This window comes from Diabrotica virgifera, chromosome 2 (assembly GCF_917563875.1).
Source record: "Diabrotica virgifera virgifera chromosome 2, PGI_DIABVI_V3a".
NCBI lineage: Eukaryota > Metazoa > Arthropoda > Insecta > Coleoptera > Chrysomelidae > Diabrotica > Diabrotica virgifera.
This window is the reverse complement of record NC_065444.1, coordinates 70,171,759-70,185,844: the sequence shown is the minus strand read 5'-3', so window position 1 is coordinate 70,185,844 and position 14,086 is coordinate 70,171,759. Positions and strand designations below refer to the sequence as shown.

Below are 14,086 nucleotides of genomic sequence, written 5' to 3'. Positions count from 1 at the left end.
TGCTGTCGCAAACGTATAAACTGTTCATGAGGATTATCAACAACAGGCTAACACACAAATTGGACTTATATCACCCAGTAGAGCAGGCAGGATTCCGAAAGGGATATAGCACCACTGACCATCTTCTAACAATTAGGACACTAATAGAGAGAGCTAACGAATACTATATAGATCTGCACTTAGCGTTCGTTGACTACGAAAAAGCATTGTTGACAAGCGAAATGTGCATAATATATATAAAAAAGCAACAATGACAGTACAATTGGAAGAAACCTCAAAACCCATACCAATTAACAGAGGAGTGCGACAGGGAGATGTTATTTCTCCTAAAATATTTACATTAGCACTGGAAGATGTTTTCAAAACAATGGAATGGACAAACATGGGAATGAACATAAATGGAAAGAAACTAAACGGTGCATATTCTCACTAAGCGGTAGTAGTAGATTTGATAGCCCTATACTCTATTGTTGCCTTTATTCCGCTAATCCATGTTATTATTCATCTATTATCTCCATCCTCTTGACATGCCCATACCATATTAGTTGCCATGTTTCTCTCCTTTCTGATGTTGAATGAATCCTGTTCTTGTACCTTCTAATTTCTTCATTAGGTACATGTTGTGGCATTGGGTTTACGCTTAAACTGCTTAAGGGTTCACAAGGCGTAATTTTGTGTTGTTTGTAGTGTCAGTGTTCTTCCATATTTTTGCGAGTTTGACTGTTGCCGATCTGGCCATTGTGATGCGTCTACGTCTAAACAGAGCCCAATTCAAATCTAATTTAAATTAAATCTATTTTCAATGTTCACATTGCTATAATTAAAAAATATTTTATAAGATCCATAATATTACACATGTACATCAAATGTAAAATATTTAAATAACAAAAAATATATATTTTTTATTATACAGTGTGTCTGCGTAACTTGGAACCATATGCGAAACTTTTTTATTATCACTTTTACGAAAAGAAGTTATTCTTCATAAACTGCTTTGCATAGTCTAAAACCTAAGATGTAATCATCAGATATTAAATTTTATTATCAGTACACGAGATGTCAAAAAATATGAATTTCGCTCAAGAGTAAAAAAGTACCTTTATATTTCACAATATCGAAAATTGTTGTTAATAAAAGTTGTTTGAAATTAAAAATTATGTTATAATATGCAATTACAGTCTTCAGATTGAAAAAAAAAAAATTTGAAAATTTTCGTCAAATTACGGATACCCATCAATTTTATTTTTTATGATAGATAACTTCGTTAATATTAATTTACGAAAAAAAATTATTCTTTATAAACGTCTAAATGGTCTAAAAACTAGGATGCAATCTCGCCCAAGAGTAAAAATACCTTTATAGTTCACAATATTTTAAGTAGTAAGATGTAATTATTAGACATAGTTTTTAATTCCGAACAACTTTTTATAATAACAATTTTCAATATTGTGAAAGGTAAAGACTTTACTCTTTAGCGAAATTCATATTGTTGACATACCTCGTATAAAATTGATATAATTTGATATCTTATAATTTCATCTTGGTTATTAGACTAAGCAGAACTTTTTATAAAGAATAACTTTTTTTCGTAAAATTAATAATAACGAAGTTAATAACGAAGTTGGTTATCCGTAATTTGAGAAAAAATTTCAAAATTTATTTTTTCAATTAGAAGAATGTAATGGCATATTATAACATAATTTTTAATTTCAAACAACTTTCCTTAATAGCAATTTTCGATATGGTGAAATATAAAGGCACTTTACACTTGAGCGAAATTCATATTGTTTGACATACCTCGTATAATGTTTACAAAATTTGATATCTGATCATTTCATCTTAGGTTTAGACTATGCAGAGCAGTTTATAAAGAATACCTAATTTTTTTCCTAAAATTGATTATGATATATTACGCAGACGCACTGTATAATAATATAGTATAAAACAGAACAATGAGTTAATTCTTTTATTACGTTTATGTTTTCTAAACTTTTGTTACTTTTGATGCTTGTTTTGTAGTTTCTGCATTTTATTTTTCATTGTACAGTGCCGGCAAAGAAAAATCTTTACAAAGTGAATAAAACGTATAAATCAGGATAATTAATATTTTAATTTTACAAATTAATATTTAATTTTGGGTTCTATAGCAGTTATGGAATTGTTCAACATTACTACATGCCTGATGATGGTGTCAGACTTAGATGATGTTTTTTAAATGCTCCAGAACCAGCTCAAGTAACGTTTAAGTACATACAACCAGGTTTTCTTTCCGAAACAGTCAGGAGGCTAAGACGCATCCGACTGTTTCAATTGATAAATTGAATCTCTTGAAACACTAATATCACGTGCTATGGTAATTACAGAGTTCCCTTTCTTAGTAACATTGAAGCACGGACGTTCCGTTCATATGTGGGTTTCTTTCGACCCAGAGTTTTTACTTCAGTTTTTCAAGAAGTTTCACATTAACTAATTGTATACCGACAGAAATATTGCAACTTATAGCCGACTGCAATATACATGTAATTGTCGAATTATTTAATATCATATACAGGACAGGTATATTACCTAAAGAATGGCTTCTATCAACATTCGTGACTATACCAAAAAAGAGAAACGCCAGACAATGTTGCGAACACCGTACCATCAGTCTAATGTGCCACATACTCAAAATATTTCTAAAGATTATTCATCATAGAATATACAAAAAATTAGAACAAGACATTGGACAAACTCAGTTCGGATTTAGAAATGCTCAAGGTACCAGAGAAGCATTATTTGCAGTAAATGTGCTAATACAGAGATGTTTAGATGTAAACCAGGACATCTATGTCTGCTTCCTAGATTATAACAAGGCATTCGATACGGTGAAACATAATCCGTTAATAAAACTACTGAGAACAAAGAACATCGACACAAGGGATATAAGAATAATAAATAATCTGTATTATGAACAAGAAGCTGTCATAAGAATAAATAATTTAAACACCAATAAAATAAAAATCAAAAGAGGAGTTAGACAGGGTTGTGTCTTGTCGCCATTACTGTTTAATGCATACTCAAAAGAAATATTCAAAAAAGCATTAGAAGATAAAGTAGCAGGCATAAAAATAAACGGCCTACCCATATGTGAAATTAGATACGCCGATGACACAATACTAATAGCAGAAACTATTACAGATCTACAAAGAATTTTAAATAAGGTTGTTGCAACAAGTGAAGAATTTGGTCTGTCACTAAACATAAAGAAAACGAAATTCATGGTTATATCAAAGAACAATATTAGAAACATCAATCTACACGTAAATAATAAGACGATAAAACGAGTTCAGAATTATAACTATTTAGGGACAAACATTAGTGAAACAAACGATTATACCAAAGAAATCCGAATTAGAATAGAAAAGGCTAGAAGTGCATTCACTAATATGAAACAAATATTGTGTAGTAGAGACCTCAGCCTAGATCTTAGAAAGCGAGTACTAAAATGTTATGTATTTTCTGTTCTTTTGTATGGTGTGGAGACATGGACTCTCAATAAACAATGCCTCAATAGATTGGAAGCATTTGAGATGTGGACGTATCGAAGAATGCTGAGAATCTCCTGGACAGACAGAATAACCAATGAGGAAGTACTAAGGAGAATACAGAACAGCAGGGAGATACCGGATTCCATCAAAATAAGAAAACTTCAATACTTGGGTCATATAACACGTGGTGACAGATATGAGCTCCTAAAATTAATTATGCAGGGAAAGATTCAAGGAAGGCGCAGCATAGGTAGGAGAAAAATGTCCTGGCTGAGAAATCTCATAGAATGGTTTGGATGCAGCCCAACTGAACTCTTTCGGGCTGTAGTGTCGAAAGTGAGAATAGCAATGATGATTGCCAACCTTCGTCGCGGAGATGGCACGTAAAGAAGATAAAGTCAACTGAGCCTGTTTGGCGTTTGATGGGAGAGGTGATGTACTTGCGTCGCCCGGTGCCTGTAGTTTACTAACATCTCATTTTCTTTATTTTATTCTGTGCGTTTGTGCTGTACATACAGTTGGCTTTATACACGTAGTCAATGTGAAACCTCTTAAAAAACTGAAGTGAAATCTATGGGGCGAAAGAAACTCACAAATGAACAGAAAGTATGTACTTAAACGTTACGTGAGCTAGTTCTGGAGCTCTTAAAAAACATCATCTAAGTCTGACAACATCATCAGGCATGTAGTAATGTTGTGAACCCTTCCAGAACTGCCATAGAATCCAAAATTAAATATTCTTATAAAGTATTAATTTGTAAAATTAAAATAATAATTATCCTAATTTGTGCATTTTATTCACTTTGTAAAGATTTTTTTGTCGGCACTGTAGTAAAATATGTACAGTTGGTTTATCTTTTAGGTTGCTTACAAAATAAGAACAAAATGAAAATTATGAAAACACCTGAAAATTCATCTTCGAAGATTTGGGTAGATACGCCGAAGGAAAAACTAAATATGAAAGTTCAAAGTGGAAAAGGACCTTACACATGTACAATTTGTTTAAAACAATTTTCTCATCGATGTAATCTGAACATACATTCGAGAATACATACTAAGGAAAAACCTCACAAATGTGAAATTTGTTTGAAACGGTTTACTGCAGCAGGTACTCTTAAATCACATGTTATGGCTCACACTGGAGAAAAACCTTATAAGTGTAATATTTGTTTTAAGCAGTTTACTCGAGCACAAACTTTGAAATCACATTTGAGAACCCATACTAGAGAAAAACCGTACAAGTGTGACATTTGTTTTAAACAGTTTACTGATGCAAGTAGGTTGAAAGCACATTTAAAAACACATTTGAAAACCCACACTGGAGAAAAGCCTTATAAGTGTGAAATTTGTTTAAAACAGTTCAGTGAAGCAGGAAGTTTGAAAACTCATTTGAGAGTGCACACTGGGGAAAAACCTTGATAAGTGTGAAATTTGTTTTAAACAGTTTTGTCAAAAATGTAATTTGAAAACACATTTGAGAGTGCACACTGGAGAAAAGCCTCACAAATGTGGAATTTGTTTGAAACAATTTACTGATGCAAGTACTTTGAAAACACATTTGAGAACCCATACTGGAGAAAAGCCTTATAAGTGTGATATTTGCTTTAAACAGTTTAGTATGGCAACTAATTTGAAAAGACATTTGAAAGTGCACACTGGAGAAAAGCCTTATAAGTGTGATACTTGCTTTAAACAGTTTACTGAGGCAAGTAATTTGAAAAAACATTTGAGAACACATACTGGAAAAAGGCCTTACAAATGTGGAATTTGTTTGAAACAATTTACTGGTTCAAGTAGTTTGAAAATACATTTGAGAACCCATACTGGAGAAAAGTCTTAAAAGTGTGATAATATTTGCTTTAACCCATTAGTGCAGTGGCGTAACAAAATCCGTCGCCCCCCCCCCCTCCCGCAGAATTGGAAATGGGGCCCCTTTTAAAAAATTACTAAATGCGACATGTGTAAATATAGCCTAGTAAATGAACGTGCAATACGGCGATAACGTGTAATTTTCAGTATCACCAACGAAGTGGTCAAGTCAATACTTTTCGAGTTATTTACGAGTGAAAATGTTTATTGTTCAACAAAAAAACACGTTTTAAGACGGTTTTTCGCAAATAACTCAAGTAAATATTTGATCGAAAAAAATATTCTTAGCAAAAATATAGCTTATAAAAAATGAAAGTCTATCGACCCACTAAAAGCAAAGTGTAGCTCTTGAAAAATTGTTCTTATTCGTCAAATTCCAAACCAAATAATATTTATCAACATGAAAAAACCCAACAATGAAGCACTTCGAATAAAACTTATTAAAACCTTTTTAAAGAGTTTAAAAAAGCCTTATTTTTATTTTTTACGCTCAAAATACAGTTACAGCCGAGGGAGGGGGGGGGGGGGAGCATGAACTTTTTGTATGATACATGCATAGCTTAGACTACCTCACACCATGCCCCGGAATCTCATATGGAAAAATTGGGGAATTTCCCCCACCACTTCCACACCGCTCAGCTAAATAAAGAGAAACGACAGCCTTTCTCGCTCACGAAGACTTTAACCAATCATTTATGTTAAAACACCATACCTGAATGTCACAAATAAAATAATCGAACGATGAGGCTTAACTCGACGATGTCAATTGTCAATTCTTCAAAAGTAATGACAGTTAGTGCAAATACAAATAATTTTCTATTAGTTTACAGTTTTTATTGTATTATCTGTAACGATTTATTCTTAGTCATTTCAATTTCAGTTGGTTCCTTATCCTTCGTTTATAAAGTGTAGTGTGTAGTTTTGTTTTAGTTGCGAAAGAACTTTGGTGTTGTGTTAATAAAAAAAATAAAGATGGTTTATTATTGTTGTGTACAAATCATAGAAAAGTTAGAAAATGCATAGGTAAATAGTAATTAGTTTATAACTGTTTTATCTGAAACAACGAATAAATACACGTACCTATATTTAGAAAAAAATTGTCTAACTTTTTTATATCCCTTTTCCTTACTAAATTTGACAGCAAAAATAACATATTTTGCAACTTGAAAATTCCGAATAATTTATGAGTATTACTTAGATATTATTTAAATAAAATACTTTAACAAGTTAAACAAGTTTAACAAGTTTAGTAAGTTTTGGTATTTTATTTTAATAATATAGGTGAGATTATCGCCCGGTTTCCGAAAGGATGATCATCTCAAAAATTATGTAATCGACGATTAACAATAGATTAAATGCGTCAGAAACGTCAACCAAACTAGTTTTAACAACAGTCGATCACCTGACAAAAGATTAATCGTTAGTTAACAGCCGATCATGAGTGTTTTGAGTCTCCGAAAGGTCGATTAACCAGTTTCGCTTGTCAAACGGCGGTAAAAATGGACTGTTACCTAATCTGCGACTATCCGTCGATTAACAAGCTGTTAAGAGTTTTTTTAGCTTTTTAATTACTGTAATTAACAAATACCGGGAAAAAATTGTCAAATAACACATATTATATAAATGATATAAATCATATTATTCAATAAAAATAAGATTTTTTTATGGAAGAAATAATTTAAAATATTTTTTTAACTTGCAGAACATGGATATCTCGGACATTTTTTATATTTGATTATATAATTTATATTTTTTTTCTTTTAAAAATGTAAGGTAACAAAGATGCTAGACTCATAGAGCTATTTTTTGAGAGGCCAGAGCTCTAAAAAGGAGAACATAATGATTATAGCGATGTAAATAAGAGGGAAAACGTGTGAGAAATTATAGCAGCTAACTTTGAAGACAATAAAACAGCCGGTAATTAAATTAAAAATAAATATAAAAAGTAAATATATAGACCAAAAATAAAAATACGATTATAAAATATTATAGATCATAAATAAACTGTTTTATATGTCCAACTCTCGTCACATTACCTATCCTCATTTTTAAAATGCTCTCGTTCAATTCTTGCTCCAAACAAAAGTGACAGTACGTAAGAGAGAATGCACCTTTAGAATCTAAAGATACAAGTTTGGATTTAGAGGTTAATATAATTGAAATTTTGAAGGATAACAGCCAATTGTGACAGTATCGCTACCAAATTGTATGTCAGATCATCGATTACATGATCTATGATCATGCAATTTTACAATAATTGGCGTTTGAGAAACCCATCACAGGTTAACAGTTGATCAAATCTGACAGCCGATTAGATGATCGGAGATTTGAATAACGTTTCGGAAACCGGCTGTATTTCTTGTAAAATAACAAGATATTTTAATTAGTAACGAAATTGCCCGCAAGGGGCGCTAAACGGATAAAATTAATGCTTGTGCATTTGAATTTCCCGCCAAATGGTGATTAGTTAACACATCGCTCGCAAATGGCGTAAGGAACCAAATTTTTACAGTGAGTTGCCTATCTATCTGGTAATACTATATATTATTTATCTATGCCTCACACTTTAGCAAATCTCGCACAGCGAAACGCATATTGATCACAACAAGACCCAACCGTTGGCTGTCTCTGCAACGAATAGAGAGGCGGGCAAAATCAGTGCGGACGTGTAACGGTTACTTTTGATACCGGGTCTCAGTGGTAGATACTGAGTACAAATACGGATTACAAAATACTGATGTATCTGTATCTGATGTGTTTCATAGATTATAACAAGGCCTTTGATAAAGTGCGGCATGATCATCTAATCAGACTCCTGGCAGAAAAGAATTTAGATAAACGAGATATCCGACTAATAGCAAATATGTACTATAATCAGAAAGCAGTAGTGAGAGTAGAGAATAATACGACTGAAGAAATTGAAATAAAGCGAGGTGTGAGACAAGGGTGTATACTGTCACCAACCCTGTTTAATCTCTATTCCGAAGACGTAATGAATAGAACACTCTCTGAGCAATCCATAGGTATTAAAATAAATGGTGTTAGATTAAACAATCTGAGATTTGCCGACAATACCGTTCTGATCGCAGAAACATTTGAAGATTAATTAATTAATTTAATTTTATATCTTCAATGTGTTTAAAAGATTAGTAATATCTCCAATTATGATTTTAACTGTGTAATAAATTACTACCACACTAACAACACATTATTTGCATTTTTCTATAGTCAAAACCAGTTTACTGTAATAACTCGCACCTTTGGGGAAACACTGACGTAATTGCAAATTTTTCACAAAAATTTATTTATCAACACTACGATATTCCTAATATTCGTATTTGTCTGGAGAAACAAAAAAACAAAGAATTATAATTATTCCCCATTTCGCTAGATCAAGTGTACCTATGTATGTATATCAAACAATGTCAGATTGTCAGTTGTGCGTGACACAACATTAGTATACAATGGTAAAATTATGGAATTTTTGGGGGAACAATGAAATACTTATTTTCTAATTTTTTGAGAAACAATACAATGAGATATTTGCTAATTTCCTTCCCTTTCAGGCACGCAGCTTTGAGGTGATGTTTAAGAAAAATTCTAATCCCAATAACTAGGACTATGGACAATAGATTTCTACTTCCTCTTGTAATTTGCATCTCATTTTTAGCTTTAAGTACCTTTTAAAACTTTAAATGCCTACGTTTTCTCAAAAATTAACAAATTTGCTTTTATGTACGTCAGTGTCCCCAAAGGTGCGAATTTTGCTAAAAACTAATTATTTTATCAGCCGATGCCGATACTATTGATATAAACAACACTGATTGTGATTGGATTGTCGTTGCAAAAACTGCTTACCTATTACATATATTTATATCTCGTCTACATATTTTGTTTTTAAGCATGAACAAGCCCGGTATCATGACACATTTTATTTGAGGGTATGCGATATTCACAGATATGCTTAACGGTTTTTAATAATGAATCATTTAAGAAATGAATGATATTTACAAAATTTTTATACCTATAGAAAAGGGATTACGCCATCATTTGTGACATTGTATTTCTAGGCCTGGATCCCGCGTACCAACAAAAAGTTGATTAATAGCAAGCTGAAAATTTGTTAATAGCTTAACGGTGTCTCGTCAGACAAACTTCAAGGGATAATTCCGAACGAGTTCTATTAGCTTTTCTACGTCCATCTCGAAAACAAAACCACAACTGAGAATTGGGTCACGCGTCCCACGACACCAGAAAATTGTGTTTCGATAACAAACTTTCGCATGCTAGACCTGGCACTGTATTCACTGATATTAGGATGCGCAGAACTCTCTACGCAACTCGCCGGTGGCAGGTTGTGTTCGCTTAGGATCAATTTGCGCCGGGGCTTACCTCGTTCAACACAACCTTGACTACCTTTCAGCACAAAGCTAAAAACATTTGAACTGCAGATATTTAAATTTATTATTTTTTTAAACGTTGCGTTCTGGCCCCCTCTCTGAATCCGCCCTTGTTAATATTTTTTAAGTTATTTTTAAAAAATGGCATTTTCCAAATTAAAAGCTTTTTTATTGTACCAAATTTTTTCAAAAGGAAGAACTTCGAACCGGTTATACTTACAGATCATACAGGGGAAGATTTTCAGGTTTTTTTTAGCAAAAAGGGGCCAACTTTATTTTGAGCGTAACTCGGTTAGTTTTGATGCTATAAACGCTAAAAAAAATATGCTATAAAAAATAAAGTTTAAAACATTTAAAAAAATTTTTAATGAGTTTTCCCCGAAAAGTGCTTCATTTTTTGATTATTTCACGTGGAAATGTTCGATTTGGAATTGGACGAAGAACAATTTTCATGAGCTACAACTTTCACCCCCCAAGTAAAAGCAACCAACGGCACAAATCCAACTTTGAAGGGTAGGATAAATAGAACCTAAATCTAAATTGTCAAGCAAATACGTCGTGACGCTGATAATTACACTCCAAAACAGTAATTTTACTGGGATATTAGTGTATTCATGCACCATTTATGACAACTTACAATTTTCGTCTGTATTGGTATAGAATAAAATAGAACGAAAATTCATAAACGATTACATTAAGTAATACATAGTATTATTCTATGAGATGCACAACTTTCTTCGTGCACTACTATCAGCGTATATATCTACAATTTTATTAAGACATACCTATATGATGGGTAAGTTCATTTTTAATACTCAACAATAACACATTTTTACATAAAAATATTAGACGACAAGATGGGCCCCCCACAAGCTTCATGCTGCGGGGGCCTCTGTTACGCCCCTGCATTAGTTCCCAACGTTGCGGTAACGCAACATTTTTTATTGTAAGGTTTTCAATTTAAAAATCTTTTAGTAATATTTTAATATTTTTAAATATTATTAATAATGCTATTAGGATTGAAAACTTCATCTTTTAATTGCCAGATGACGCTAGTCACCTAATATTTTCACTTCAGTTGCAATGGGTAGGAAAAACTCTCGATGCTGGTCAGTTAGGATATGGAGAACAGTGCCTACGTTCTCTCCGATGATGCTCCAATAAGAACCGAAAATCGCGATTCAGAGGACTGGACTACGCTCCGTATTCTAATTGAAAAATAAGATTGTTTTGCCTTCGCATTGCAACTGAATTAAAAATGAAATTTTTATTTTATTTTCTATTGTATTTTTTTTTTAATGTATCACTACTTGGAATAACATTTTTGTTGCTACATTTCATTTAGAACAGAACATAAAGTACACATCTAATAAAATATTTTGAAATAATTAAAACGGAATATATGTTACAGTTCAAGTTGATTCTCAGTTAGAGTTGACTTTTCCTAGTTCGAGTCAACTCACAACTGAAACGAGCAGTAAAAGTTGATTTGAAAAATTTAAATCAACTTTTACTAGTTGAAGTGGACTCTTCCTAACCCTTGTTAGTAAAAGTAGATTATACAATTTATACGAGTATAATCTCACGTGCATTTTTGATGCGTGTGCGTCTCTTTGTTTTGACCGTTTCAACTACTTATTAGTCCAGGCTGTAACGTCGCCCCCGTTACGTAAATTATTTTGATTCGATTTTTTTGCACAAACTTACTTAAACAAATACATCCTTATAACAAATACACAGTGTCAGGCGGTACCGCGGTCGAACCAATTTTTGTTAACCAAATTCACAAAAATAATTCTTATCTACTCTACCTCATATTATGTATAAATTTTTATTGTGTGAAAATTGTATATATAAATAGCAGTACATGAAGGGTTTAAAGTGTGCCTGAAGTAATAATGTATTTTAAATGGGATTTACTTTTTCGCACTGTATTTTAGCACGCTTTCATATAATCAAATATCCTTAACTTTCGCCTTGTCATGGTGATGACATGTGAGCCGTGAGCAATAAATTACAAAATAATTCTTTTTAAGTTTTGACAGTTTTGTGGTTTGACAGAAGTTTGAATTTTTAAATGTCAAAGTTCTAAAAAATTGTAAAATAGATGACGAAGAGTTGCAGTTTTTTATTTGTTTTGATAAAATATTGTATGAAACTGTACGTGAAGTACTTTTTGCGCACTTAGGCGATGTATAGCACTCGGCCCGCTCATGCTCTAAACATCGCGTGCGTGCGCAAACAGCATACTTCACGAACTGTTTTATAAATAACTAAGTATTTCACTCCGGACAAATTTTTTTAGATTATTTTGGTCATTCGGAGCAAAAAAGGTCTCTTGTGATTTTTGTCTAAAATTGATAGTTTTCGAGTTATACGCGATTTAAAATTTGAAAAATGCGAAATGACCATGTTTAGGGCTTAATAACTCGACTAATAACTATTATTATGAAAGTCGGAAAGTCACCTAATCAAAGTTTAAAGCACCCACTACAAGATCCTGAAGAAATGTTTGTCATGATTTTATTACTAAGCTGTTATTTTTAATTATCAACAATGAGCGCTAAAAGCGTATTGAGACAGCCGTCAATGTGAGTGCGAGTAAGATCCTCCATTCCGACCGTCCAATGGTGCATCTCAGTCGCACTCACATTGCCAGCCGCCTCAATACGCTCCTAGCGCTCATTGTTAATAATTAAAAATAACAGCTTAGTAATACAGTAATGACAAATATTTCTTCAGTACCTTGTAGGGGGGTCGTTAAAATTTGATTTGGTGACTTTCTGACTTTCATAATAATAATTTTTAACTCAGTTATTAAGCCTTGAAAATGGTCATTTTCGCATTTTTCAAATTTTAAATCGCGTATAACTCGAGAACAATAAATTTTACAGAAAAATCACAAAAGACCTCTTTTGCTATGAATGACCCAAATGATGTAAAAAAATGTCCGAAGTGAATTTTTTTTTGTAAATTTGTTTAAAAAAAATTGTTAAAACAATTTTTCGATTACGGTAGCACCTGACACCCTGTGGATTCGTTATAAGGACCTCTTTTTGAGTAAGTTTGTGCAAATGAATCGAACTGGAATAATTTACCTAACGGGGCGACGATACAGTCTGGACTATAAATATCACGATTTGAACATAATATACAGTAACATTTAATTTCTAGAATCGGTTGTTTGTGTGAATCAACTTTTACTAAATGGCATTGGGAAGAGCAGAGCCGTGCGGTACATCTTTTCAATATGATGCAAGTCTTCGAAATGCCGCCCCTTAAATATTATTGAAACTTGACTTTTATTTTTATTAAATGCAACTGCACAAAATGAACTAAAACTTATTTTAAAAACAACAACTAATTTAAATTAAATGAAATATATGTATTAACATTAAATAATATTTACAAAAATTTCAATTTTATCCTTCTGACTATAATTTTGGTAAATTCGTCAGATTGATGTAGTCTAAAGTAGCAGCTAGTCAGGACTCTTGAAATGAGTGCTAAATGTTTTAGTTTTGTTTGTCTTATGGCGCTTCGTAAATAATTTTTAAGCTAAATACTTTTTTAGTTACCGAGACAGGGAGTGTTAATAAAATTCTTATTGATACAACTTATTAGTTCTTATGTTTGTATTTTATTATGTTGTATGTTTAATTTGCAATTTATATTAATTTTGTAATACATAATATATTGGATTTGTTTTTTATTTTAATTTATTAACTTGTTTTTTATACAAGGGGTATAAGTGACAAGTTTTGAGAAAACAATGTTTAAAGTTCTAGACAATTTTTAAAATCTAGGTACCTATATAGGAACCACTTAGCATGTTTTCAAAGACATGTCATTTTTGATCATTTTATTGTTAGTTTATGTAGGAATTTTGAAGCCACCATGTTTTATAATTGTTTGGGAGTCCATTTTTTATTTACAATCTGATTTTCTAAAATTGTCACTTATACCCCTTGTGTTCTAAGGGCCTCATTTCAATTAGAAGGACGTAATTGCATATAGAAACATAGTTTTTAACGCTGAACAAGTTTTCATAACAACTTTTCAATATTGTGAAAAATAAACGTACTTTGCTCTTGACCGAAATTCATATTTTTTGACATACCTCGTATAAGATTCATAAACTTTGATATTTGATGGTTGCATTCTGAGTTCTAGACAATGCAGAACTTTTTATGAAGAATAACTTTTTCTCGTAAAATTAATAATAAAACAGTTTCCCATATGGTTCCTAGTTATGTAGACACTCTGTATAAAATTTGTTTGAAAACTTTG

At 32.1% G+C, this 14,086-nt stretch overlaps 1 protein-coding gene across 1 annotated transcript in view; it reads left to right on the top strand.

The window, feature by feature from the left end:
- LOC126880082 (zinc finger protein 664-like) overlaps nt 1-13,497 on the top strand; it is an 80,862-nt gene extending 67,365 nt beyond the window's left edge. The window contains exon 4 of the mRNA XM_050643752.1: nt 4,390-13,497. Coding sequence (XP_050499709.1) covers nt 4,390-4,946 — 557 coding nt within the window. The 3' untranslated portion in view covers nt 4,947-13,497. The remainder of the gene's footprint in view (nt 1-4,389) is intronic.
- The last annotated feature ends 589 nt before the right edge of the window (nt 13,498-14,086 follow it).